Genomic DNA, 25,971 nt, shown 5'->3' with positions numbered 1-25,971 from the left:
AAACATGCTATAATCAAGACTACAGAAAGAACATATGAAAAACTTCTAGCAAAATCTCCACCAGTCTGATAGTCAAAGATAATGAAATGGTACCATGGTTGAGAAGAGGAGGTGGCGAACCTACGGTTCTCTGGCTCCTCCTTTGGGGACCTGGTCACCTGACAAGCCACCTGACTCCTATTCAACAAGCAGTCAAAATATATAGGTAGTAGTGCAGAATCCCACATAACCGATTTTCCGAGCTGTCATAAGTTCCAATGTTGACTGCCCGTGATATTGCCAAGCCGTCTAGTTAACCTACACACAGGTTCCGCAAGGTCACGGGTACTAACTACTACCTATCAAATGGCAGGTCATGTGCAGCTCAGCTTGTTGATTAATCTGCAACCGCTTCTCAGGACTTGATCCGTATTTCAACTTGTCCTATCATCCGTATTCGAAACCATGAGCAGCTTTCCCAAAGCATTCGAAACCGTAGGCCCCAATCGTGGTTCAACGGGCCGCGGGATTCCAGGTAACTAACTAGTTAACTAACTAGTTAACTGACTAGTCAACTGTGGCGGCAGCTTAGTAAAAACAACAACCCTAACTAACGGTGAACCAAACACAGGGACAGCCCCGTCTCCGCGATTTGCGGAAGAACTTCGGACAGCTCCGCAGACTGCACGAAGCGGTAGGCGAGTTTTTGGATATCGCTATCCTGCAATTGCTAACGAGAATGGTCTTTGGTTCCAGCACATCCACCGCATCGCAGGTCTGGGCCAAGGTGGCACCAGAACTACTCGCACATCGACCAACATGGCGGGCGAGTTCTAGTCATTGATTTTGTGAAACAAGGTACAAATCTACAATGGCATGTTTCAAGATATGTATCGAGTATGGCGGCTGAGTGTTACATTAGATGCGTCGAAAAGCAACATCCGCAAAGTTGCTGCGCAGGAGATATTCGACCTCCAAGGCCTCCGTACACTGTACAATAACCCTGAGCGAAACGGCGAAGCGGTTCTTCGAGTCTTTCACGTTCAAAATGCCGATTGGGCTGCCAGATATTTACTGCGCAAGTTCAATATCGACAACCGAGATGACCTTGTAGGCACCGACTTTGGTCAATATGTTAGACGCCGACGACCAGACCAGCGCCGTGGGAAGCCAGTCCTGAGTGGCAAGACGTGGAAGGTCCAATATGATCCATGGCGAGGAATTAGTAAGACTTCGTTTTCGCTTGATTATCTTAAGGACTATCAGGTTCCGGACCCGACCAGCGTTCGAGAAGATGATGGGTATAAAATGATGGAGTTGAACAACTTCGGTGAAAACGGTATGTACATACATAAAATAGCAGTTCACTTACTCCATTCTTGATTTTAAGGGGTATTTTACTGAGAAAATGCCCGTGATCGCTGCGACGTGCAATATGCACGCAGTGCAATCGGGGCCACCACATAGACAATCCCGCTTATGGCTATGATGTTTTTCTTCAGCGAATCAGCTGTTATATACAACATAAACAGGTTATCGTTGAGCCGCCGCCAACTGACCCAGATATCACAAGCCCGTATCTCCCGGATACGCAGATTGACTGCGATGGAGATGGCGTAAAGGAGTATATCCCCAGGCTTAGAAGTCTTGATAATGGAAATGCTATTCTCATATTCGATGACTCGCACTCTGGAGTCCTCGATGATACCTTGATTCCACCCCGTGACAGCTGGGAGGCTCGATGGCGACGCCTGCCCTTCTTTCTCGCTTTTGAATCTCGGGACTTGGTTGCGACCGATGAGGAACTGGCTTTCCACTGTACACGAGTCATCATGGAAGACCTTTTCAAAGCGCTTGCAGGAGGCTGGGATATATTGCTTGACCTCGCCTACGATCATGTCAGTATACTAGAAGACAAAGTTTATGAGCAGCCGGCGGATGAGACACGCGCCCCTGAATTGTGGACAAACTCAAAATTATGGTTGAAAATGGAGAAACTGATGTTTCTTCAAGTTGATATCATAAAAGAGTTGAAGATTCGACTTCGCGAATTGACTGGTGAGATATACCATTCGCCCTTCTGTAAATATGACGCGCCATTCCTCTAATATCCGTAGATGATATGGAGAGGGATGACCCTTGGTTGGGCAGCACGAGCGGAGATTTCGACCGCATTGCGAACCTCATTACGGAGGATTTAGTTAAGCCGACTAAAAATTTGATATCTTTGGTCTACCGATCTGTTTCCATTAGAGACAGTAGGCAGAATATTCGGCTTAGTGTCAGCAGTAAGTTTCTAGTCCTAGTGAGTGGTCAATTATATACCAACGCAAGAGACTAGTGTGGCGTTTGAGCTGGATTACTTTTATATTCTTGCCTTTGACATTTATTACGGGATTTTTCGGTATGGCTTCCTTCCTCGCCCAAATTCAGAGGCTAACGATGTTGAATAGGCATGAATGTTGACACCTTCAGCGATGATCCCAGTATCAAATGGTATTTTATTGCCTCAGTTCCGTTTATGCTGGGAGTCCTTGTAACTTGGTATCTCTGGAAATACGCGCTTACCTCTAAGCAAAATACTCTCTATCGCCGTGGGATATACGAAGACTTTTTCAATGACTTAGCAAATAAAAACCCGGCCCTGTGGTCCCGAGATGGTCCTCGAAACTACATTGTACCAAAGGGCCGAATGGCAAAAATAAAATGGTATTTTATTAAACAGTGGAGCGCACCTGAAAGGACAATTAGAGCCGAGGGCGCTTCGGCTTCTCAAGACGACCTTGGTGTTGTGTCAAAGATCAAGAGACGTCTTATCCAGCGCTGGACATCGCAAATCGCGTGTGATGAGGGAGTCGACAAGACCGAGCTTGCGCTTGGAAGCGATGACGCACACCTGTATGATACGGAGAGTGATACCATGCCCGTTGCCGCTGGTGGATTGGCAAACGCCACTGAATTAGCCACTTTACCTGCTGCTCCGGCCGCAGATAGTGCCTTTGAAGGCAATAAGCAGGTAGCCGTGCCGGCTGCGGAGGACACCAACAGCAAAGCGTACCGGCGATTTAATCGGCTATCGCTCCGCAGCCACAGCAAAGAATCTAGTGCCAACGGGAATAGTGGGGTTCTAGTGGAAGAGGAGGACTGGCAATGGCTGAGCCAACAAGGAAGGCAAGGGAAGGAATGGGCGCTGGGGTCAGCAGGTCTGAGAGGCAGAAGTGTGCAGAGACAGGGAGCCGGAGATGAGGAGAATGAAGTGAGAGATGTTCCCAGCCGCAGCGCCTCAAGCCGAGGTGATATGCTGGAAGGAGAGAGCCGGCAAACAAGGGGAAGCAGCGCAAAGAAAGCCTCAGATTCGCCTCCCAACGCTTAGGCGGGAGTGACATACATAGCCTTTGGTGCAAAGAAATGCTTGTCTCTAGCCGCAGGCGTCGCCGATCGGCGTCGGCCGAGATTCACTATATGCAGGTGTGCGGTTTCTTTATACCCAGGATGGAGCAAACAGTTTGAATAGATGGAATACTCCGCAGACAGGCTCTTTGCTTGAACTCTAATTCAAAAATTCTCCGTTTTTATTTGCTCTCTTCACTGCCTCAGGAAAGTATCCTGCATCGGCATCACAGCACAAGGACGTTTCTTTGAGCATCCAATTATCTCTCGGTCATTCCAGTGAAGGTTGGACCCACCATATGTTTCACCAGGTCTTGAAAACTATCGAGATGCCTGCATTTGCTGCCCGCGCGCTTGTTTGCATATTCACTCTCGCAAGCCAGGCCTTCTGCAATTCCACCATTCACCGCTATACGATCGGCTCGCTAGTTACGCTAGAGCCGCTAGCGTCTCCCTCTCAGCATATATAAAGCCTGTCTTCTCCCGGCTTGTTCGTGCTCTTTCTCTTTCTCATTCCTCAACCAGCTCTGGCAGCTGGCTCCAGCTCTTCAGGCAGCCTGCTTGAACAGGCTGCCTTTCCTTTGATCCTCCCACGATGACGAACCGGTACCGGATATATGGCCAGGGGCGCCATTATCCGCACTGCATCCGCGCCGTCGCGTCATTGGTGTCTTGATTGCCAGGCACCAAGGGCACCCACCCACTGCTAAACAGTCCGTCCGCCCTTTTTGCGTACCGCTACGCACGAACCTCCAGCAATGCTGCCATTTCAACAATTTTTTTCGGTTCGACCTTTCGGCCTCTGGCAGGCCAATACTATACCGGCGGAACACCACGGACTGTTCACTTTCGTATCTGCTTGGGAGAGAGCAGAGAGTCGGAAGTGACATGAAGTACGCCCGCGTGCGTGTGCGCGGGTGGCTTGCATTATGTTATTTTTTTGGAGTGCGCGGCCGTCACGCACGGCCGGTTCGCGCGCTTCGGCCTTGCATCGCTCGGTTTACACGCCAAACCGAGTATCACATTCCGCTTTGCATTGCGCATGCGAAGTTCGGAATGTGGCCAGGCATCCTCTCCCAGATCGCCGCCCGGTTCCGGCTGAATGGGCCGCGGATCGAACCGGAAATATACCAGACGGTATGCAACCGATTCCGGTTCATCCTGCAGCAGCTGTTCATACGCCGGAACCGGGAGAGCCGTATCAACGGCATGGCCATTGTCTATATCCCGCCCAACTGGCATATGGATGTCACGGTGCGCCGGCGGGAACACAGTTTCAGGAGCTGGAGACACGGCACAAGCAGGCTGTCAAGCAGGCTCTGGAGATTTCATGGGAGGAGGACCATCAGAGCCCTCAGCTATCACTTCACTGGCTCGTCGATCGCCCACGCGCTCCAGTGTCTAATCAGCTTCCCCTCGGCATGGGAAGCAAATAACTGGATCCTGACCAACGAGTGGGCTCAGGAATCCTGTTTCTTCGCGAACCCGCGAGGCCTTTGCGACCGAGCGCGACGTGTCGGTCATTTTCCGTGGAGACCTGGGTGCAGACCGGGACCCGCTGACCGCGCTCGCGAATGCGTTCTATCGCGACAGCCTGGCCGCCCACAATGTCGCCATGGGCTGGTACTCCACATCTAAGCCGTTCCTCCAGATCGGCATGATCAAGGAGACAGAGACGCGCCCGCATTACGCAGCCGACGCGCAGAGTAGCTTCATGCACTTTGCCGAGTACGTCACGGTCCTGGGCTTTGGGCTGACGCAGGAGCACGAGTACTCGCTGCGCTCGCGCCCCGCCTGCGCCTACTACGCCACCAAGGCCGTCTTCCTTCGCGCGTCGTTCGACCGCGAAGGCGCCATCTTTGCATTCATCGGGCCCGACAGTGATCTGCTCGCCGGCGAGCTGTGCTACCCGCTGTGCATGGAAGACCAAACTAACCGTGCTTTTTCCCGACATCAACGCGTCGGCAGGTGCCGGAACCGGAATGAACCTGAAAACCGTTATTTGTGATATAATTTATCTAGAATTATGTGAGCGGGGTCTGTCTGGAGTGGAGGGGATTCGTTATCATCAGTGCCGGTTCACCGATCGGAGAGTTATCTCTCTGAAGATTTTGAAATTTCTTCGCAGGCATCGCGTCCCAGCCAGCCTGACTCTGATTATGATGGAGTAAATGATATTTCTCATTCCCTCCTTCGTACTGTACATATATCAACATCTTAAATAACTGAAACTCAAATTTCCCCGAAGAGTTGTTTTGTGCTTTCTTTATATGCTGTCATTGGTAATATGCTAGGCTATCATTCCAAATTCCCTACCTGAGAATTATTCGTCCTAAACCATAGCGGAAGCCTGACAGATACAAGGTGGTTAAATTTGGACTGCGAAGCTAAATCTCCTGGTAAATACCATTTTCCACTTGAGGGGTAATTCAGGCGAACTTTTGCTGCCACAATAACTATTGGAAGTCACTCTTTCTATCTTACTTAAGGGGTGGAACGAACTGTTCCGTGTATAGGTCCATTCAATTTCAGTGCAGCTGTAAAAGATGTAGCGGGCGTGATATTGCTGCGCCTGGCAACACAATCGAATTTTGAGTATATATCGAGGTCATAAAATTAAATACAAAAAAGAAAACCCCCAAACCTCGCAGTTCCTGTAGCGAAGGTCAATTGAAGCTAGATTCGAAGACCACGTATATATATACATCGCAAAATATCGAAGAATAAAGGAAAGAGGCATTAAAAGCCCTGTGCGTTTTTGTTTAAAAGTTCTCTTTGCCCCAGACAAAATTAAACCCGGGCTCGGAGTACATGTTGCATTTTACATGCAACACGCTGCCCAGGGGCTTTGGCCCGCAGAAGAACACACCCGCCTCTGCGGGAGCATGGAGTTTTCGAATCGACCTAAAGACCATATCCCAGTTTGGACGGCCGAAGTTCGTCGGGGCACGCAGGCCGGTGATGGTGTCTTGTTCAGCGTTGGCGTCGTTGATCATGATATTCGTGGCGTCGTCAGGACGGATCTTGGCCGTTAGATACTACAGATCGAAGTCGTTAGTTAAAATGATGTAAAAAAAGAAAAAATAGACAGGACATAAAAACTCACAGTGTGGATTTCAATGTGATTGGCCTTGTCCTGGGCCTCAATCGCAAGAAGCAGGGACTGGAACCACTCGAAGGAGCCAAAGTCTCGACACACCCAGAAGAAATAGACTTTGCGCAAGCGCGTCTTGGTCTGCGGGAAATTCATCCGATACCAGATACTCTTCAGGATGGATGCAAAAGGGGTCACGCCGATACCCGCTCCAACAAGCAGGGCAACCTCGTACTTGAAGACGTCCTCTGATGCACTGCCAAATGGGCCGTCAATGTAAACTCTGGGAAGAACCCGGCGGATGCTGGGATCCACGTCGTCTGGAGAGGTTTGGCTGTTCACGCCGACAACGTTTGTCTTGCCCTTACCACCACCGCCTCCTTTGCCTCCTCTGCCTTCGTCGAAGGTACATCCTAGTGTTTTTGCAAGGGCCTTGGTGAAATCCCCGACGCATCGAATGTGTACGGAAATATAATCTTCTTCGGGGGCACTCGTAAGCGTAAATGGGTGATACTGCCAAACTGATATCGTGGGGCAGCATAGGAAAATGTACTGCGAGGCATATCAGTAAGGATATATAGTCATTAGTATTGCAAGAGAGGGGCGTTACCTGGCCTGCTCGCGTTTTCGTTTTCTCCTTTTTCATTTGAATTTCAACAACATTGCTCGGATGCTGGACAACCTTTGTGATGTAAGTCTTATGGCGTCCCCGAACCTCACGCAGCACTCTCTCTGCCAGATAGATGACGGCTCCATATATCCAATACATCCAAAATACACCAGTACCAGCGCAAAAGGGAGGGAAATCAGGCTTGATCATGCAGAAGGCGCCGTGAAATGCCCAGAAGACAAAGAAAACGACAAAGAGATGATGCGTATACCAAAATCTCTCGAAATTTGATCGACGACGTTTTTCGAGTGATGTAAAAACCATTGCCATCAGCGCAAATAACATTATGTACCCGGTCCAGCCAGGTCCTGTAACAACATTGGCAAGGAGAAAGCCTTGGACTCCCAAGCCTTGTTTTACGGCGAGCTGGCCATAGTTAACCCAGTGAGCGATTGTATGGATCCACGAGAACGTGACAATCGACCAAGCCACCACTGTTGACGCATTAGTCTGGGCCATAGTTCATGGCTCAGATGAACTCACATTTATGGAAGGTGATATTTTTATCTATCAGCAGTCAGTAAAAGTTATAAGTGTGATCATGGCGGAATATTAGAGACCATACCGAATTGGATGATGCCGTTAATAGGGGTCTGCCTCAGTAAAGAAATGAGGGTGCGGCAAACAGCTGATATCATGAGTAAATGTCCTTCAATGGTAGGGGTTCAGAGCACGTACGAAATAAGATCAAGGCAACATCAAAGTGAAGAACAAGGGCGGCCGATCGCGCAATTGCAAACGTAGCACCGAAAGTAGCTCTTGATCCCGTAAGATTGTCCTAGATGATTTGTGTCAGCAATTTAACAACGAATAAGAGGCAGCACTCGTTACCTTGAGGCCATAGTGCAGCAGGCCAAAAGCAAAGATCATCAAATGTGCCAGAGCAAAGACCAAGACAGTGCTATCATCACCCGTAAGCAACCGATATCAAGCCTCACAAGACGCAAACTTACAATCTCCGCCAGCCCTCATTTACCATCCTGCGTGAGAGTTGATGTTAGCATGGACGCTGCAGGTGGCCCATCTTGCATAACGGGCCGGACAATGCAAACAAAGACGACGCACCATCGATCAAATTTCTCTTTCATGGTCAGGTTCCTCGGGGGCTCGCCGCTCATCTCGCCCGACATCAGCATTCTCGTGAGCGGCGGCCATCTTGCCCGTTCGGGGCCTTGGACATATGTTTCCGTGTAACCGCCTTTCCCATTCATTGCGACGGGAGCGACAGGGTAACACAAACAGTGATAAAGTAGACGGGAGGGAGAGGATCAAAAGAAACGGGATATGCAGAAGAGAGAATTGGTTTGTATGTAGGGAAAAAATATCAGTTTTGGGTATCACGCATGTCCAGCTGTCGCCCTTTGGGACACGCCAGCGCAACCACAGAGCAAGAGAGACACAAGGGTCGGGTATAGTATCGAGAATTAATTAGAGGTACGATGTCTCTGGCAGCGAGTTAAGCGTGGCGAGAGTCGAGCTCCCGCTCCGTAGAGGATATAATATACGGGCGCGCCCGAGAGTTCAACCCCGTTGAACAGAAACAAGACCACGCTTAAAGGGCAAGCAGACCAGGGAAACGGAAGAGACCAGCCGTGAGAGGGAAGAACACTGGTCAAAAGGAAAAAAAAGAGAGAGCAGTGCAGCGCAGCGCAGAGCAAGCGAAGGGTCTTTTCGTCGGCAGCGAGGCCGAAGCACGGCCGGATGGTGGTTCAGATCTGGGACAGGGGGTGTCTCAGCGCGCGCCAGCCAGAAGCGAGAGGCGACAAACTATGTAGCTAGCTCTGCGACTGACAGCAGGTTAGCCGTGGGCCAGAGGGAGTCTAGAGGCCTTTGGCAGAAGCGCTGGCTGGAGGAAGAGGGCGCTTGGGTGATCGACTGCGAGCGAGCCGGCGCGCTGTATTCTTGTAGCCTCTCATATCGCTTCGCATTCAGCCTGGCTGCTGTTCTCTTATCCGCAGCCTGCCCAGCCACGTCCTTGGTATCCGGGCAATCCCGCTCTTTTTCTTTTTCCCTTCGTTTTTGCCGCCGGTGCTGGCTCGCTTCTGATGCAGCTGGCGTTGCAGATGCGAGGTTGCGGCGGCTGGGGTTGCGCGACCGCCAGGGGTTGGATGAGCCGTCACAGAGCCACCAGCAGGCAACTCATACACACTGCCTGTCGTGCCGGATGTCGACGGGCCGGATCGCATCACGGCTGGCTTGTTTCTCTGATCCAATTACTGCGTAGTCTACTCTGGCTTCACCAACAAGCGAGCGCCAACACTTGCATTACGAGCTGGCCAATCTAAGTCTCTACGTCCAATGCCAAAACCGCCGTCCTACCCGCTCCATCCAAGACCCTCCAGCTCCCTGCGCACCGACTCCTCCGTCTGGATCTTCTTCATCTGCGTCTCCTCCAGCTTCTCGCCGCCCGCCAAGCGCATCTTGAGCTCGTCGATGGCCCGCATCTTCTTCAGCAGGCCACGGATCTTCTTCTCCTGCGGCGTGGACGGATTCCCGGCCGCCGCCGCGGGAGACGTCACCGTCACGTCCGGGAGAGGGCCGGGCGTGCCGTTCGCTGCCGGTCGATGGTTCGCCTGTGCTGGGGGGCCTCTGGAGTGCGCCGGCCGGGGCGTCCCGTTGCCCTTGAACACATCGCTGTTCTGATGCCGGTGGCCGCTGCGGCTGCGATCGCGGTACGGCCGGCCAAGCGCGTTCGGGTCCAAGGACTGCTGCGAGTTGTGGCCGCGGGATCGGCTGCGAGAATGGTCGCGCCGGCCGCCGGCTTGGCTGGCAGCTGGGCCGGGCTGCTCGCCCTCGACCGCGAGGTTCGGCTGCGTTTTGTTGTCGAGCGACTCCTTGGCCTTCTTCGCCTCGCGCTTTTTCTTGTTTCGCGCGGCGGACTTGGACAGCTTGTCGTCCGCCTGCGCACCCGGCGGCAGCGCCACGCCTCCGCCTGGAGCGGCTCCAGGAGGGAGGAATTCGTCGATGGGCTCCGCCCCAGGAACCACACGGCGCCTTGGCTTGCCAAACGCATTCGCGCTGGGCCCGAACGTGTTGGGGCGATCGTCTCGAACGAAAGCAGCGCCGCCTTCGTCTTCTCGGCGGAATGACATCGGAGTGCTCTGGCCGCGAGCCCCGGGCGGCCGATAGGCGCCCACTGGCTTCGAGGGCGTCTTTGTCTTGGCCAAGTAGGCCAGCGCAGACGGATGGGGATTCGGCATCGGGTGGAGAGGGTTTTCTTGCGGGTGGCTGGTGGTGGACTGTGGCCGCCAGCAGACGTCGTAGAGCTCGTTCATGTCCTCGTTATACATCAACGCGCCGCCAACATGCCAGATGCGAACGCCGTTGTCAACGCGAAGCCGAGGGCTGGTGGTCGCCGTCAAAATGTACTTCCCATCGGGACTCCATTCGCAAACACTGGCGTTGGATGCTTCGATTGTGGCGACTTTCGCATAGTTCTTTTCCAAATCATAGATGTCCATCTGGCCGGCAAGATTACCAAAACCGGCCACAATGACAAATCGTCCAAAAGGAGAAAAGACAATAGTGTTTCGTGGCGCGAGGGCAAAGGAATGTGTTGCAACTGCTCTTGAATTGAAGATAGTGGTCTTTGCTGGCATGTAACCGTAGACGACGCCGAATTCTTTGGAGTTCGGAGACCAGGTAACATCATGAATCGGGCCCTCTTTGTCTACATTGCAAAAGTAAGCATCACACCAATAGCTGTGGCAGTGAGATAAACGTACCAAGATCGATTCTTGAGTCAAACCCATCCGTGCCGAGCACATACAATGTGGTTTCTCCATAATAACTCTTCCCGGTTTTGTCGACTTCCGTTTGAGCCAAAACGATCACGGTTGTCCCGGACTTGTTCCATTTCATCTGGACTTTGTCGCCTTTGAAGAAAGTCTTTTGCGAGATCGGCAGAGTAAATTGTGGGATATTAAACGCCTTCACAGCGGCGGGTTGGCCCTATAAACATGGAAAGTGAGTACGATAAAGCACTATGGTAGAAAACATGAGGCACCAACCTTGCGTTCTGGAATAAAGACCGCCACAGCATGATTTTGTCCCGGCGAGACAGCAAAATCAACGACACCTTCGGCGTGTAGTTTATTCCATACCGTTCTCAGGTTCGCACTCTGATAAAACTGGACCTCATTCGTGACCACGCGAGCACAGTATTTTTCGTCGGCAGTATACTGCAAGTTCCAGCCGGTTTGCGACTTCTGCACAAAGCTCCCAATGGGTACACGCGAAGCAGCACCTTCGTCGGGCGAGCTCTCCGCCACGACCGCCCAGACTTTCAAGTTTCTCACTGCATCGCCGTTTTCGTCTTTGGATGGGCGCTGCCACGTGATTGCATAGGTGCCCAGGGGCGAGAACCCGAGCTCGTAGACGTTCTCTGCAGGGAGAGTGGCGACTGTGTAACCAACGGATGGGTCGATGATCGAAACTCTGCGAGACAAGTCTTAGCCGCCGGCGTCAAAAGCTAGGGAATATACAGGCGTTTCATACCCGTCGGGCGCAGCCCATGCAAAGTACCTGCCGCACGGCGAGTAGGCGCAGCAGCGCAGGTTTCCTTCTGGCCTGGAAGAGCTTGTTAGTTTTTTATGGTCTACGCGCGGCCGGCATTGAATTTGTAGCACACCTGGTGAAACCGGCTAGTGGTTCATAGACAGGAGAGGCATCCAAAATTCCCACGTCCTTTGAGGTTCGATCTATCTAAGTCTCAGTATCACCCGGTACAAAGGAAATGCCCAGTTAGGGGGGTCCCATACACGCGAGCTGAGTTGGGGCTGCCATGGCTACTCAAAGCCACAGAAAATTCCAACAGGCACACGGGGGTGCGGTATCGTATCAAAGTACAGGGTCGCCGGCTGAACTACCCTCTTCCCACGGGAAACTCGAAGTTCTTGAGAGGCTCTTGAGACGATGAACGTGCCGGTGGCGACTGAGAGCGCAATGGCCGCAGCACCACAGGGTCCGTAGGCGAAAAAAAATAGACAGTCGAAAGGCCAACAGTGCGCGCAGCAAAAAGGCGAGAGACACTGAAGGGTTCGTGGATTTCGCGAGCTGTTGCGTTGAATTGTCCGGGATTTGATTGTTGTTTTTTTTTCTCGGTTGCGCTGGACAAGTCAATGCCAAGCGACAGAGAGAAAAAAACAAGCGGGCCGAGCAACAAACGGAGCAGGAGAGCAGGGTCGAGTCCCAGAGATTGGCAGAACACGAAGCGGGAGAGGGCGAGCGGGCGGTGCGAGGGGAGCGGGAGCTTGAAGGATGCGCGTCAGAAGGCCCGGAAGAAGCGAAAGCGAGAGATTTTCTGTGGACAGCGGCTGCTTATGTCAGCACCGATCACCGCTAGGCCGTAGGGCTGAGTGGCTGCAGCGTGTGGCTGGGGCGGGGGGTAGCGGCCAGCCATGCAGCGCCGTACACGACACGCGAAGAGCCCGTCCACGGCCTGTACGGCCTGTGCGTGGCCCGTACAGGCGTAAACCGGCTTGAGACCATGTTGCCGGCCGGAAACGGCAAAAGCACGCTCCCGCCGCTCCTGCCCGGTTCGTCAGGCTGCAGCACGCTGTGCCTGGTCTTGGCGCGGCCGCTTCCGGCATCGCGCGTAGATGACGTCAGCGAATGCTGACCTAAGCGACGTCCTCTCGCGCCTCAGCGCCCTTAGAGCCGCAGCGAGCGAGAGCGCCGGCGACAAAACGGCATCGCGTCTGCTGGCCCTGCATTGCTTCTGTCAGCGCGGGCGTGTCATTCTGTGGTGTGTGTGGTGCTGAACGCGCTGCTGTTGTTTTTTCTCGTTGAACGCCACCCCGTCCTACCCCGCCCTCTTGTCTGATCCCCCAACTCACCCCCAGACTTGCATCCTTTTCCCGCCTTGTCGCAGAACTTTGTGGCCTCACCGAAGATCAGTGTTCAAAGCAGGTCGCACATAACCCAAAAAACGCCCGTCGATTGCATTCCCAACCGGAATTTCGAGTTACCAAAGCCCAACCCTTCTACTGGCACCGGATACACCCTTTTCCGCGACTCTTTGGTCCCCGACAGCAAGTACTAATTGACGGCACCGCCCCTGGATCGCCAGCTCTTCATCAAACACCTCTTCACCGATTCTCCAACCTCCACCACGCACCGCCCATCACCATGTCGCAGCCCACCCTGATCAACCTCCCTCCCCCGCCCTCAGAACCACCCACGCCGTCTGACATGGGCCCGTAAGCACTCACCCACCCCCCCATCATCCTCATCATCTATCCAACCCTCATCCACTGACCGCTTCACCAGAAGCACTCCCAACTCAGGCACCACCTCTCTCTCCGCGCTCTCCACGACGGCCATCAACGACGGCCACCAGGGCAAGCTCCGCCCGCACAGCCACCGACTCCGCCGGCGCCCGTCCGACGCCTCCGACACCTCGACCGACACACTCGCAGCCGAACGCGCAGACCGCATCTCCCGGCTCGCAGGCTTCGAGCGCGTCACCGCCTCCCGCCCCTCCACCATCACCAGCAGCACTGGTCACCACAACCACCCCAACCCGTCCTGCGACGACGACCTGCAGCTCCCCAGCGGCGCATCACCGGGCTACTTCGACCCGTCGCACACCCAGCAGCAGCACCAGCAGCAGTCGCTGCCAGCGCACCTACAGTTCAAGGAGCGCAGCACGGTCGGCAGCGCCAGCGCGACGGGCAGCAGCGTGGGCGGGCGCGCGACGGCCTGGAGCGGCAGCGACATCTTCGACCACGACCGGCTGAACGACGACGACGGCGTGTCCAGCCTGGGCGGCTTCAGCGACGAGAACGCCAGCCTGGTCGGCTTCGGCGAGGGCGCCAACAGCACCACCAGCGGGCCCGTGTCGTCCGCCGCGCGCGTCGCCTTCCTGAGTCGCCAGTCGTCCGGCGTCGGGAGCACGAGTGCTGCTGCCGCCGCGGCGTCGCGTGCGGCGGCCGTGGCCGCTGCGGCTGCGACGCACCCGCAGCAGGGCGAGGCGTTTGACGATGTGCGCATGGTGGACGGCGTGACGTTTGATGAGAACGTGGTGGATACTACGGTGCGGTCGCCGCGGCCTGTCTCCCGCTAAGCGCGCTCGAGTGGATTTATGCCGACGCTTTTTCCGCAGCTCTTCTTGACTTACCTTTTCTTTTCTTTTCTGAGCAAACGTTCTTCAATCTTATGTCCAGATTTATTGTTTTCTTCTTTTCGTATCTTTTCGTTGAAGTGATTTTCTGCTAACCAGTTGTCGATCGAGCTGGAATCGTTAGTAGTTCGGGGGTTATGGGATGGATATGGCTGCTTGTATCAGCTACCTTTGTACGGAGTACTCCGTACGAGCTATTCAAAAAAACAGGCCATGTGGGATTTTTTCTTTTGTTTAGCTGAAGCTCTTCTTGTTTCTTTTCTTTCCTATATAGGCACCCTTTTTATCAAATTTTAGCTAGCTAGTTACCACCCGCTCAGCGAATCAGATATCAACTATGTTTATCAAGTTGAGTATTGATAACTACCAGACATGTGGGTATATTACATATCGAAGCGGCAAATAAGAGAAATATCAAATAACCAGCCCAGCGCCGCATACATTATTATTCATTCTTTTGGCCCACCATCATCACCCATCCACTCATAGCAGCATAAAAAACGTAAAAACAAGACAGACGAATATAACATGGATAAATAAATACGCCGACACCACCAACATTATCCCTAGCCCGCCGCCGACGACGTCGACGACGACGGCTTCTCATACCTACCCCGGAACTCATCCAGCTCCCTCTGCAGCCGCGACAAATCCGCCAGGATATTCTCCGCCTTGGACGGCGGCCGCGGCGGCGAGCCCACCCCACCACCGTCGTCCTCCGCATCCCCATCACCCGACACATGCCGCAGCGACCGCGAGTCATCCGCCGCAGCGACCTGCGAATTCGCACTCCGGCGCGGCGGCGGCGGGCGCGGTGCGCGCGCGAGCCGGTTCACCGAGCGTACGGAGCCGGATTGCGAGCGGGCCAGGGGGGGCGGCGTCGTGGACTGGTTGTCTGCGTCTGGTTCAGCTGCTTCTTCGGGGGTCGTGGATGGGGACGAGTGTGACGAGGACGGTGGAGACTCGTGGTCTCGTCGGCGCGTGGGTGGTGGTGGTGGCGGGGGTGGGGTGCGTGGCATGGCGGAGGCGGATGAGCTTGTGGATGATGCAGGGAGGCGGGCGGAGCTGGAGCGCGCGATGGGCGGGGACGAGCCGGCAGCAGCGTGGGCGTGGGCGTGGGCGTGGCGGAGCTGGCTGTGTCGGCGGGTGGGCGGGGCGGCGGGCGGGATTCTCTGCGAGGCGGAGCGGAATGGCGGAAACGGGTCGGAGAGGCTGGGCCGGCGGCCGTCGCGCGATGAGGACCGCGAGCTGCTGCCGGGGCTGGAGGTGGATGGCGGCGGGTCGGAGACGACGCGGGCGGCTGCTCCGGCCGGGGGATAGGGTGAGGGCGAGAAGGTGAGCGGGGGCGGCGGGCTTTTTTTCGACAAGACGGCGCGTGGTGGTGCGCGGGACTGCTGGTCGCGAGCAGAGACAACGTCCTCGTCGACGGCGTGCTGCAGCAGCTTGCCGTGTCTGGTCTTGGGCACGGGAGGCTTCTTCCGCTCCAGCCGGGGACTGGCGGCGTCGCGGTCCTGACTCGATCTCGAAGCGCTCCTCAGTGGTAACTGTTGCTGCTGTTCGATCAGGCTCACATTCGTCTCCGTCAACGCCGCCGACTGCACGTTCGCATCGCCCGTCAGCAGCAGCCTCTTAAAGGCATCGACATCCATCGTAGCGCGTTTCCGTCCCGTCTGGACATCATCATCGTCATTATCACTTCTCGCCTTTGGATTCTCAAACGGATCCAGACCGTCGGGCCTCTCGTCATCCTCGCTCTCACTGCTAGACTCCACGTCCCGTGGGATTACCTGCGGCGGCGGCGGGGAGCCAGCATGGCGACTGCGACCATGACTGGTGCCGGGCGGGCTCGTGGCCAGCGGAGAGAGTGGCTCGACGGGCGAGATCACGGCGCGGACGGGTGGGGAGGCGATGCGGACGGACTTGGTGCGTGGGGGGAGGGCTGGCGGAGAAACGCGTCTGGTCAATGGCTTTGTATTAGGGTGATGGAAGGGGATATTCACGTACTGTTCTCAAGAGGCGGTGCTGGTGCTGGGTCTGGTGTAGTAGGGGCAGCTTCTCGCTCACCCACGACGGAGTCGAGGGCGGCAGCGGCGGCGGGCACGGGTTTACGGCGGAACGGATTGGACGCCGACATTGCAGGCGACGCGGATTGCCGTGGACATGAGCAGGTGGGGAGGGAGAGAAGAGAGAGAGAGAGAGAGAGTGGGTGTGAGGTGTAAGTATGCGGCAGTTATGCAGGCGCTGGTTAGGTTGGTGATGGGGCGGGCGCCTGGCGCAGGCTGCATGCAGGGACCGGGGATCCCGGCGGCGGCGTCTCAGGGCTAACTAACTGGCTGACTTGACGGGCAGAGAGGACAAGGAGAGAAAGTCGGCGGGCGTCTAGGATGCATGCAATTTGGGAAGAGACAGAGACAGACAGACAGGCAGCGAGGTCGGGCGCCCAGCCCAGCCCTCGACGTCACTTCTCACTACCTGTGTAACTATGTAAACTAACTCAACTAGATAAAACAGCTTGGAATAAGATATAAAGACAAAAATCCACTCAGCAACTCGGTCCCGGCCCAGAAAAACGCCTGTACATAAATCCGCAAATTCCCACAATCCATTCTCGCGACGGAGGACGGGTGTTTGGTTTGATGTTGACGCAATTTGCCGTGTCCCACGTCCCCCGCCAGACTGTAAACTAAGAAACAACTCGTTTCAAAACAACTCGTTCGTTTTACCAATTTCGAATAAATAATTTTTTTTTTAATGCTCCCTCTCGGTCTTCGTCTCGACGCACTCCTTGTAGACATGCCACGGCTCGTCGGGGCCGAAGAAGGCGGCCATCAGGCGGCAGCCGCTCTCGGTGGGCTGGCTAAAGGCCACCTGGGCTTTGGGGATGTCGAGCCCGTAGAAGTAGCTGCCGACGACGCAGTCGAGCAGGTCCAGGGCGATGCCCTTGCGGCGCGACGCGGCCGACGTCCACACGCGCGAGATGCCGACGATGGCCGGGTGCGGGTCGGGGCCCAGGGTGATAGACGAAGAAGAAGATGTGGGTTTGTTGACCGGATAGGCCTCCCAGATGCGCTCGGCCAGACACAGGCCGACGCAGCGGCTGTCCTTCATGTGCAGGAAGACGCGGAAGCGGTCGACGTCCTCCCGGGAGCCGTTTTTGCGGAAGGGCTTGGGGGTCTCGGCCTGGCCCCAGAGGCGGGCGTCGTCGAGGTCGGGGGCGGCCAGCTCGCGGTTGACGACGTCGAGCACGCGGCGGGCCTGGCGGCGGGCAGCGGGCGAGCTCTTGCGGTCGACGATGACGACGTAGCCGTCGTCGACGCGCGCGGCCTCGTACACCCAGCGCGACGCGTTGGCGCGCACAAACGCCTTGCCCAGGTCGATACCGGCCGTGTGGCGGTCGTGGAAGCGTCGGTGCAGCGCCGCGTCGTCCGCGTGCGTTGGCACGTATTCCATGCCGCAGCCGCCGCACGTACGCCGCACGTCGCCGCCTAGGTCGAGCTGCATCTGTCGCAGCACGGGCGGTTGGAAGTCCTGGGCCGGCAGCAGCGCGCGCTTGCGCTTGAGGAACGCGAAGGTAGGCTTGCGGGCGGCGGCAGCGGCTGGTGGAGGGGTCAGTTGTAGGGTGGTGGTGGTAGTTGTGGTGGTGGATGGTGGCGGCGGTGAGGACGGCGGCGTGGACGGGGCGTGGTCGGGGTCATCATCATCATCAGGGTCATCGTGGTCATCAAGGGGCTCGTCCGACGGGGCGCGCGAGGGCCGCTGCGAGGGGCTGGAGAGCACGGCGGCCGAGCACTGGCGGATGGCGGTCTGCAGGTTGTTCTCGCAGTCGCTGGATGGGCGGAGGGGGTCGGATGGGAGGTGGTGGTGGTGGTGGTCGACGCGTCGTTTCTTCGCGACGGGGCGGGCATCTGGGTCAGGACGAGCGGGACGGGCGGCGTAGGTACGCATCATGAGGCCACTGGAGTCAGAAATGTCAGCGGGAGTATATTTATGGGATGGAGAGGATGCAGAGAGAGGGTACCGCTTGAAGGAGTTGGTGACGGTGTAGGGCATGTCCCGCACGCTGACCATGGCGGCGGCGAGGGGAGCGTCTGGAGAGTAGAGGGTAGACGGGTATCGATTGGCAGAGAGAGATATATATTGAGAGAGATAGAGAGAGAGAGAGAGCTGGTGTGCAATGCCAGCAGGAGAGTGTGATGGGTGTTGTGTGAGCGAGCGAGAGGTCATGTGAAGCCGGCGCGGTTGGCGTGTCGGGCCAAGCCGGTCGGTCAGCGCTGGGCTGGGCTGCAGCCAGGCAGACGCGCAGAGAGAGAGAGGGAGAGAGAGAGAGGGAGAGAGAGAGTTGAGCAGACGGCAGGCCAGCAAGCCGTCGGTGGGCAGCGAGGGAGCCGTTGAGCAGTATTATTATTGTTATTAGTTTGCTGGTTCGCGGCCGGAGGCTAACCGGCTGAGAGTTAGTTAGTTAGTTAGTTAGCTGGTTAGCTGGTTAACCAACTAGCTGGTCTCTCTGCCTGTTTCGACTTTTTTCCCCGGCGCACACTCACTCGCTCTCTACTTATCTCTAGTTATATCTCTCTCCCTCTCTCTCTGTCTCACACACTCTCTCGCGTTCTCTCTCCTCATACTCTCCCTCTCTCCTCCTCCCTCCCAGCATGTCCGCCGAAAAGCGCAAGCGACCCCGTAAGTCGTCTCGCCTTGCTCTCTCCGCGCTCCGCTCCGCCCGTCGCGTTTGCAATCTGGCTTTCTGCATATCTCTCTCTCTCTCTCTCTCTCTTGACACTTCCCACTCCCACTCCCACTCCCACTTCCACACCTTCACACACCTTCACACACCTCCACCACCCACTCCCACTCCCTACACTGCTTCTCTAATGGCCCTCCGCTCAGGCACGCAGTCCTGCCCGCCACCCGAGCTGCCGCAACTCGTCGCCGAGCAGCACGTCCCGCTCGCCGCCCACGACAAGCACTCCAAGCGCCTCGTCGTCGTGCTCTCCAACGCCAGCCTCGAGACCTACCGCGCCGCCAGCTCGGCGTCCGCCAGCAGTGCCGCCCCCGGCAAGCCCGCGCGCGACGACAAGTACTCGCTGCTCAACAGCGATGAGCACATCGGCGTCATGCGCAAGATGGGCCGCGACATCAGCGAGGCCCGCCCCGACATCACCCACCAGGTGGCCGCCCCCGATCCTCTTCCTCCCATCCTTCCATCCTCCCATACTCCTCCTAACTCGCTCGCCAGTGCCTGCTCACGCTGCTCGACTCGCCCATCAACAAGGCCGGCAAGCTGCAGATCTACATCCACACGGCCAAGGGCGTGCTCATCGAGGTCAGCCCGACCGTGCGCATCCCGCGCACCTTCAAGCGCTTCGCCGGCCTGATGGTGCAGCTGCTGCACCGGCTCGCCATCCGCTCCACCAACTCGCAGGAGAAGCTGCTGCGTGTCATCAAGAACCCCATCACCGACCACCTGCCGCCCAACTGCCGCAAGGTCACCCTCAGCTTCGACGCCCCCGTCGTGCGCGTCAACGACTACATCCGCACCCTCGGCCCCGCCGAGAGCATCTGCGTCTTCGTCGGCGCCATGGCCAAGGGCCGCGACGACTTCGCCGACGCCTTCAAGGACGACACCATCAGCATCAGCAACTTCAGCCTGAGCGCCAGCGTCGCCTGCAGCAAGTTCTGCCACGCCGCCGAGGACGCCTGGGGCATTGTGTAGGCCGGGAATTTTCAACCCATTCAAAAAAAAACTTCATTCCAAAAGTTGAAATCGGCCTTTTTATTTATTTTTTTTTTTTTTCCATTATTCTTTCTTACTCTACTTACGAGCCAGCACAGCAGGTCCCCCGCCACCCACGCCATACCTCCCCGCCATGCTTCCCCGACCGAGCAACCCGGATCTTTTTACATCTGGATCTTGTGCGGGCTGGAGAAGATGGAGACGATGGGGCGCCAGCCGGGCCAAGCGCGACCGAACTCGGAGAGCGTCAGATCCCCGGGCTCACGATCGCAACATCGAGCACCTGAGATCTCTCCGACCCCCGCCGTCGCCCTGCCGCGGCTGACCAATAGAACCCCGGAACCCAGTCCTGTGTTTCTAGTAGTGTATGTTCTTGTTGTTATTTGTCTCTTTGGATATCGCTCGCATATCAGCGGAGGGACCCCGTTTTTTGTGTGTATTTCTACGCCGAGAGTACATATATGTATGTGCCTGGATCATGAGCTCTGTATATGCGCGTATTCTCAGTGTGGCTTTTTCTTTCTTTCTTTCTTTCTTTCTTTCTTTTCTTCTTTGTCCGCCTGCTCCGAGGCCGCCGCGCTCGTGCCAGGGCGCGCGTGGGCCGGTGACACCGCCCGAGCCGAGCCGAGCCTGTCCGTACGTACACCAGTAGACCGTATGCTATGTATGTATGATGGATGGGCTTGTCTTGCCACCGCCGGCGACGGGCTGCTGACGGGCTCCACGTAGCCAGGGCCTCGCTCTGGCGGCGGGCATGCATGCGCACCCAACGCTCCAGCCCGGCGTTGCTTCACTTTGGCGGGCGGATCGCCGGCCGTGGCAGTAGGAGAGTATCTGTAGGAGAGGGCTGGGTGGCGGCGGGTGTGATTGCCTGCTCTGCCTGGTCAATTGGCTGCCGGCTTGTTAACCTGCCACTCTCAACACTACAGAGTATGGAGTTAACCACCTTAGTTAATGAGATGATAGTTGGCTTGTCAGGCTCACTCACCGCCCACCACCCGCCAACTAACCACACAGTTCACCAACCAACCCATCAGGCACGCACTCCTGCAGGGCCTCCCAACGCGATACGACGCTCGCCCGCCAACCACAAACCACCGAGCCAGCCCCTTCCGTCCCTGCGAATCACCCGCGCCGTGGATAATGTGATGCGGTGGCCGCGCTCGACTCGCGCGTGCATACCAGAGAAAGACACGCTGGCTAGCTAATAACCCGCCTCTCCGTGGACCCAGCAAGGCAGGCCAGGCCAGCCAGCGACTGTACATGGTGGCGGGGCGGGGCGGCCCGCCTGGTGCTTCACTTCGTGCGGCGCGCAGCAACGCCGGGCCCACGACGACGTGGTATAAAACTACTGTCTGGCCGTGGTCGAGGCGTGCTGCTGCTGCTGCTGCTATTTCTGCTGCTGTTGCTCCTTGTGCTGCAGTGCGTGTGACGTCGTTCTTGCGTGCATCAAGAATCAGCGTGGATTTCTCTTATATCTTGATATCCTGTACGATTGATGGCCTTGTGATATATCCCTCCCTCCATTCTTCTTCTTCTTCTTTTCTTCTCCTTCTCTTATTCTCTTCTTCTCTTCTTCTCCGTCTACTCCCTGACCTCCACCATGCCCGTCTCGCACCTCACGCTCACCGTCTCCAACCTGCCGCAGTCGACCTCCTTCTTCCTGTCGTGTCTGCAGCCGCTGGGCTACCGCTTCATCGGCCGCCATGAGAACAGCATCGGCTTCGGTGCCGAGCCCGGCCAGCCCGCCGACTTCTGGATCGCCGAAGAGCGCCCGGGGTGAGTCCCTTGATATGTAACTATCTGTTCTGTCTAACTGATCCAGCGTGCCCGCCGGCGCCGCCCACATCGCCTTCCCCGCGCCCTCGCACGACGCTGTCGGTGCTTTTTTCATCGCCGCCCTCAAGGCCGGCGGCAAGATCCACGGCGAGCCATGTCTGCGCGACGCCGACCAGGGTTACTACAGCGCCGCCGTCATCGACTTCGACGGCAACAGCATTGAGGCCGTGCACCGCGCCCGCGCTGCTGCCGCCAGCGCCACTGACGACCGCGCTCTGACCGTCGTCGACCGCGCTTCGTACGTCTCCCGCGCCGTGTCCACCAAGAGCAGCAGCCGCGTGCCCAAGTCCGAGGTTGGATCGGTGGCCCGCCGCAGCTCCGTCAGCGTTGCGAAGAGCAGGACTCTGCCGTCTATCGAGCGGACCGCCGTGGCCAAGTCGACCGTGTCCGTAGCGAAGCAGCCGCCGGCACAGACGACCTACCAGCAGCAACCGCAGCAATCCACGGCGTCCGCGTTCCAGCAGCCCGCGCAGTCTTCCGTGGCGAAGCCCGTGGATAATCTCAGCGGCGCCAAAGCCGTCGTGGGCACGCTCCTGGGCGCCGCCGCGGGCGCCGCCATTGCATATGCCATGGTCAAGGGCGAGTCGCCGCCGACCGAGCCCGCGCCGCCGCGATACACGGAGGAGCCGCTCGCGTACGCGGCCAACCAGGCGCCGTCAGAGTACAAGGCGCTCGGCCCGCCGCAGCGGTCCATGTCCGTGGACGACGGCATCTCCGCCTACGCCCGCACCACGTACTCCAAGAACCCGCGTGCCAGCACCATTTTCGAGGGCATCGAGCAGTGCACGCAGCTGCTGAGCAAGGCCGCCACGCTGGCCGGCGGCGGCAATAACCTCCCCCAGATGCAGCAGCTGCAGCAGCATCCCGAGATGCACCGCTCGTCCAGCGGCAGCATCGTCTACGCCACCGGTGAGATGCCGCTGCGTGCCATCGAGGGCATCCCCGATGACTACGACGGGGCGTCTGAATTCCCTTACAACAACCACCGCAACCCCAGCACGTTCATCAGCAGCTTCACCGAGCGGCCGCGCCGGCGCTTCGAGGAGGACCGCCGCAGCAGCTACTCGGGCCAGAGCGGCAGCAGCAGCGTGATGTCGTCGTCGACCATCAAGCCGCCCAAGTCCAGCCACTCGCGGCCGGCCTCCTCGCACCGCTCGCACTCGTCGCGCTCCGTCATCACCATCAACGACATCTACGACAAAGCCCCGTCGACCACCGCCTCCGGCTACTACTCCGCGCGCAACATCCCGCTGCCCAGCGGCTCCGTCACCACCATCACCAGCACCACCACCTCCTCCTCCAAAGCCGCCTCCCGCAACAGCAGCAACAGCAAGCGCAGCACCACCACCCACTCGTCCGCCGCCCGCCACGTGCCCCTGCCCGCCAGCATCGCCGGCACCAGCACCATCTTCCTCGACGACGTCGACGTCGACTCGCACGTCACGCTGCCCACGGTGCTGCCCGATGGCGGCGGCAGCCGTGCGTCGCGCAAGACGACGACGACGACGTCATCCCGCCGGCGGCGCTCGCGGTCGGGCTCGCGCCGCGGCTCGACGGTGAGTCTGAGCGCGAGCAGCCTGCGCGGCAGCGGCAGCGGCAGCAAGTTCGACGAGCCGGTGCTGCCGAGTGACAGCGTGAGTCAGATCGGGAGCAATGTGTCGAGGAAGAGTGGGAGGAGTCGGAAGTAAAAGAATCGTCGGATGAGAATGAAGGAGTGAATATGAGGATAGAATTAACAGAATTTTGGCTTTTTTGTATTTTGTTGCTGAGTGAGCCAAAAGACATGGAATTTGGAAAAAGACATATATATGGTGCTTGGTATCATTGAATGGTGTTTTGTTTTTTTTTCTATTTTTATTTTATTCTATTTAACTTCTACATATTATATATAATAATCTGGGTTCTGTTTTGTTTTCGTCTCTACTTCCCCTTTCCCCTCTCAGCGCTTTTTCTCCTGCAATAGTTTTCGTCCCGTCCACAGCAGCACTCTACACACGAAATAACTAACCAACCAACCAACCACTCACAACCTGCTAGCAGCCTCTCTGTGAACCCTTCTCCAGCCCTGTTTTGAATTTCCTTGACTCATGAGGACATGCATTCAATGCTGAATAGACCAAGACTTCTGCTTGCTTTTTGTACGCTGTAATGGTGCATGAAATAGAAACTAGTATATACATACATATGTTGTGTTATCAGGTTTATTATTTATTTTTTTTTTTTTTTTCACTGCGGCGGCGATCGCGCGAAAGATCTCTCTTGTCGTAAGATATCTTGCTGGAATGGCCCAGCCGCAGATATCTGTCGTACAGCCCAGGAGAGAGAGAAAAGGAGCGAAAAGAAACCGTAAGAAAGAAAAAAGGCGGATGATTTCTAAGCCGGTTTGGCGGGACTTACATATAGTTAAGGTAGCACGGCAGTTGGGTTGAGAGGCCGGGGGATCTGTGGCGAGTTTTGGGAGTATGAATAATGATGATAGTACTAGTCATGTGCAGGATCAGAGGGAGGAAAAGTTTGCGCAGGTCAGGAGGATAACTACATCACTAGCGGTCTGCAGACATAGAATGCTTGGGTCATGGTATTTCATTATAAAGCAAGACAAGAAAAAAAATAAAGGCAAAGAAAAAAATCAAGAGGGAGAGAGAGAGGGAGGGAGAGTACGAGTGATTGCACACACACACACATAGAGCGAAAAGGAGGAAGCATGGATGGATCTAAAATGAGCTTGCCGGAGGAAAACCAAAAGGGTAGTTTTTTTTTTCTTTTATGGCTAAGCACACAGCAAAAAAAACACCACCCAAGTCATACACCCATTCGCACCAGCCCATCAAATCCAGGGAGATAATGCACCACGAGCCGTTAAAAGGGGAGGGAGGAAGGTTGATCTGAAGTTGGCCATGCAGGTCGCAGTCACCTACGATCAAATCGCGTACTTCCGTGTCCATTCGCGGGCCGTGGCCTCGTAGCGCGGGCGATCCGTCTTGTAAACGTGGGCGATTTCGGGAACCAGAGGATCGTCCGGGTTGGGATCAGTCAGCATCGAGCAGATCGAGAGGAGAACTACAAAAATTAGTAAATATTGGGGAAACCCATCTTCACTTAAATCTATATAATATACCTTTCGAAATGGTGAGGGCAGGGCTCCACTGGTCTCTGAGGATGTCAAGGCAGATGCTTCCGTTGGAGTTGATATTGGGGTGGTAGATGCGAGTGGTGAAGTTAACTTTTGGGGGCTTGAATGGGTAGTCGGTGGGGAAGTTGATGTTCAGGAAGAAGACACCGCCAGTGTACGGACTGTCACCCTATTTGAGATGTGTCGTTTAGCCATCAAGCGCTCTCAAGTATTAGGGGGGCAAATGTGACTCACTGGTCCCATGATCGTAGCTTGCCAGTGGAACTGATTCACTGTTAGTTACTGGCCATATCCATGAACGGGAGCAGCCGTGGTTCGACACGGCCAGGACCCTGAAACGGTTTCCAACACGCGACACCAGGCAAGGGCTGGAGGGCAGGCAAAGGCCGACATACCAAGTCATCTCCAACGGGGCCTGCAGAGCAGGAGGACGGAGGGTCACTATGAATCTCGTCAGCGATCTGTCCTTCAGATCTAGTATATCGGCCATCCCAGGACGCTGTGCTGCCCTTCTGGCAGCCGGCAAAACGGCAGGCGTTTTTGATGCCCCGCAGGCGGGGTCATTTCAGCCCCCGATGGCACACAAAACAGAAGCGACATGTACTCACCGCCCGAGATCTGAGAGTTCCTTGTTGATTCGCTTGAGAGCCATCTGGAGAATATGAGCGGGTGGAGGGTGGGAGTCGAGAAGGGTTGTGGGTGGACGAGGGAGGCACTGAGGGGCGACTAAGATTTGAGTCCCTGTTTTAGGTTGGGTTCGACTTTGAGGCTGGAGGAGGCTGAGAACGCAGTGGTCAGTGGCGGAGAGGGCAAGCAAGAAGAGGCAGCGTGCTTGAGGAGCAGAAGAAAGGGCCTTTATATACACGCAGAGAGCGGGCACGGCGAGACTCACAGGCGCGGTGGACGGGCAGCAGTGACGGACGGGCAGCGTTCTGGGCGACGGCGAGACGGCGAGCGTGGAAAGCGGGAGGAAAAGAAAAGAAACGCGAAAAACGCAGCCCGTACGGTATTG

The 25,971-nt window shown here is 56.3% G+C and overlaps 10 protein-coding genes across 10 annotated transcripts; 5 read left to right on the top strand and 5 right to left on the bottom strand.

Moving 5' to 3' along the window:
• Positions 1-444: 444 nt before the first annotated feature.
• On the top strand, positions 445-3,352 carry LOZ57_001862 (uncharacterized protein; the record flags this gene model as incomplete). Its single annotated transcript, XM_049250944.1, has 7 exons — positions 445-514; positions 611-673; positions 736-837; positions 902-1,318; positions 1,447-2,037; positions 2,097-2,267; positions 2,433-3,352. The coding sequence occupies 7 exons, from the start codon at positions 445-447 to the stop codon at positions 3,350-3,352; spliced, it is 2,334 nt and encodes a 777-aa protein (XP_049109794.1).
• Positions 3,353-4,508: 1,156 nt separating this feature from the next.
• Positions 4,509-5,377, top strand: LOZ57_001861 (uncharacterized protein; the record flags this gene model as incomplete). Its single annotated transcript, XM_049250943.1, has 2 exons — positions 4,509-4,768; positions 4,834-5,377. 2 exons carry the CDS (start codon positions 4,509-4,511, stop codon positions 5,375-5,377), a joined length of 804 nt encoding a protein of 267 aa, XP_049109793.1.
• Positions 5,378-6,131: 754 nt separating this feature from the next.
• On the bottom strand, positions 6,132-8,344 carry LOZ57_001860 (uncharacterized protein; the record flags this gene model as incomplete). Its single annotated transcript, XM_049250942.1, has 9 exons — positions 6,132-6,407; positions 6,476-7,015; positions 7,074-7,567; positions 7,617-7,640; positions 7,699-7,761; positions 7,812-7,911; positions 7,965-8,034; positions 8,087-8,113; positions 8,199-8,344. 9 exons carry the CDS (start codon positions 8,342-8,344, stop codon positions 6,132-6,134), a joined length of 1,740 nt encoding a protein of 579 aa, XP_049109792.1.
• Positions 8,345-9,448: 1,104 nt separating this feature from the next.
• On the bottom strand, positions 9,449-11,918 carry LOZ57_001859 (uncharacterized protein; the record flags this gene model as incomplete). Its single annotated transcript, XM_049250941.1, has 6 exons — positions 9,449-10,803; positions 10,859-11,084; positions 11,144-11,570; positions 11,631-11,702; positions 11,764-11,833; positions 11,894-11,918. 6 exons carry the CDS (start codon positions 11,916-11,918, stop codon positions 9,449-9,451), a joined length of 2,175 nt encoding a protein of 724 aa, XP_049109791.1.
• A 1,344-nt stretch (positions 11,919-13,262) lies between these two features.
• LOZ57_001858 (uncharacterized protein) lies at positions 13,263-14,199 on the top strand (the record flags this gene model as incomplete). Its single annotated transcript, XM_049250940.1, has 2 exons — positions 13,263-13,333; positions 13,404-14,199. 2 exons carry the CDS (start codon positions 13,263-13,265, stop codon positions 14,197-14,199), a joined length of 867 nt encoding a protein of 288 aa, XP_049109790.1.
• Positions 14,200-14,822: 623 nt separating this feature from the next.
• Positions 14,823-16,390, bottom strand: LOZ57_001857 (uncharacterized protein; the record flags this gene model as incomplete). Its single annotated transcript, XM_049250939.1, has 2 exons — positions 14,823-16,195; positions 16,261-16,390. 2 exons carry the CDS (start codon positions 16,388-16,390, stop codon positions 14,823-14,825), a joined length of 1,503 nt encoding a protein of 500 aa, XP_049109789.1.
• A 614-nt stretch (positions 16,391-17,004) lies between these two features.
• On the bottom strand, positions 17,005-18,324 carry LOZ57_001856 (uncharacterized protein; the record flags this gene model as incomplete). Its single annotated transcript, XM_049250938.1, has 1 exon — positions 17,005-18,324. One exon carries the CDS (start codon positions 18,322-18,324, stop codon positions 17,005-17,007), a length of 1,320 nt encoding a protein of 439 aa, XP_049109788.1.
• Positions 18,325-19,124: 800 nt separating this feature from the next.
• On the top strand, positions 19,125-19,966 carry NEP1 (18S rRNA pseudouridine methyltransferase; the record flags this gene model as incomplete). The annotated part of the gene is made up of 2 exons (XM_049250937.1): positions 19,125-19,421; positions 19,490-19,966. 2 exons carry the CDS (start codon positions 19,125-19,127, stop codon positions 19,964-19,966), a joined length of 774 nt encoding a protein of 257 aa, XP_049109787.1.
• Positions 19,967-21,590: 1,624 nt separating this feature from the next.
• On the top strand, positions 21,591-23,514 carry LOZ57_001854 (uncharacterized protein; the record flags this gene model as incomplete). The annotated part of the gene is made up of 2 exons (XM_049250936.1): positions 21,591-21,766; positions 21,813-23,514. The coding sequence occupies 2 exons, from the start codon at positions 21,591-21,593 to the stop codon at positions 23,512-23,514; spliced, it is 1,878 nt and encodes a 625-aa protein (XP_049109786.1).
• A 1,232-nt stretch (positions 23,515-24,746) lies between these two features.
• Positions 24,747-25,611, bottom strand: UBC4 (Ubiquitin-conjugating enzyme E2 4; the record flags this gene model as incomplete). The annotated part of the gene is made up of 5 exons (XM_049250935.1): positions 24,747-24,886; positions 24,945-25,128; positions 25,194-25,223; positions 25,355-25,400; positions 25,568-25,611. The coding sequence occupies 5 exons, from the start codon at positions 25,609-25,611 to the stop codon at positions 24,747-24,749; spliced, it is 444 nt and encodes a 147-aa protein (XP_049109785.1).
• Between the last annotated feature and the right edge of the window lie 360 nt (positions 25,612-25,971).

This window comes from Ophidiomyces ophidiicola, assembly GCF_022830035.1.
Source record: "Ophidiomyces ophidiicola strain CBS 122913 chromosome Unknown scaffold_5, whole genome shotgun sequence".
Classification (NCBI taxonomy): domain Eukaryota; kingdom Fungi; phylum Ascomycota; class Eurotiomycetes; order Onygenales; family Onygenaceae; genus Ophidiomyces; species Ophidiomyces ophidiicola.
Note: the sequence above shows the minus strand (reverse complement) of the source record. Positions and strands in the feature narration are given on the sequence as shown.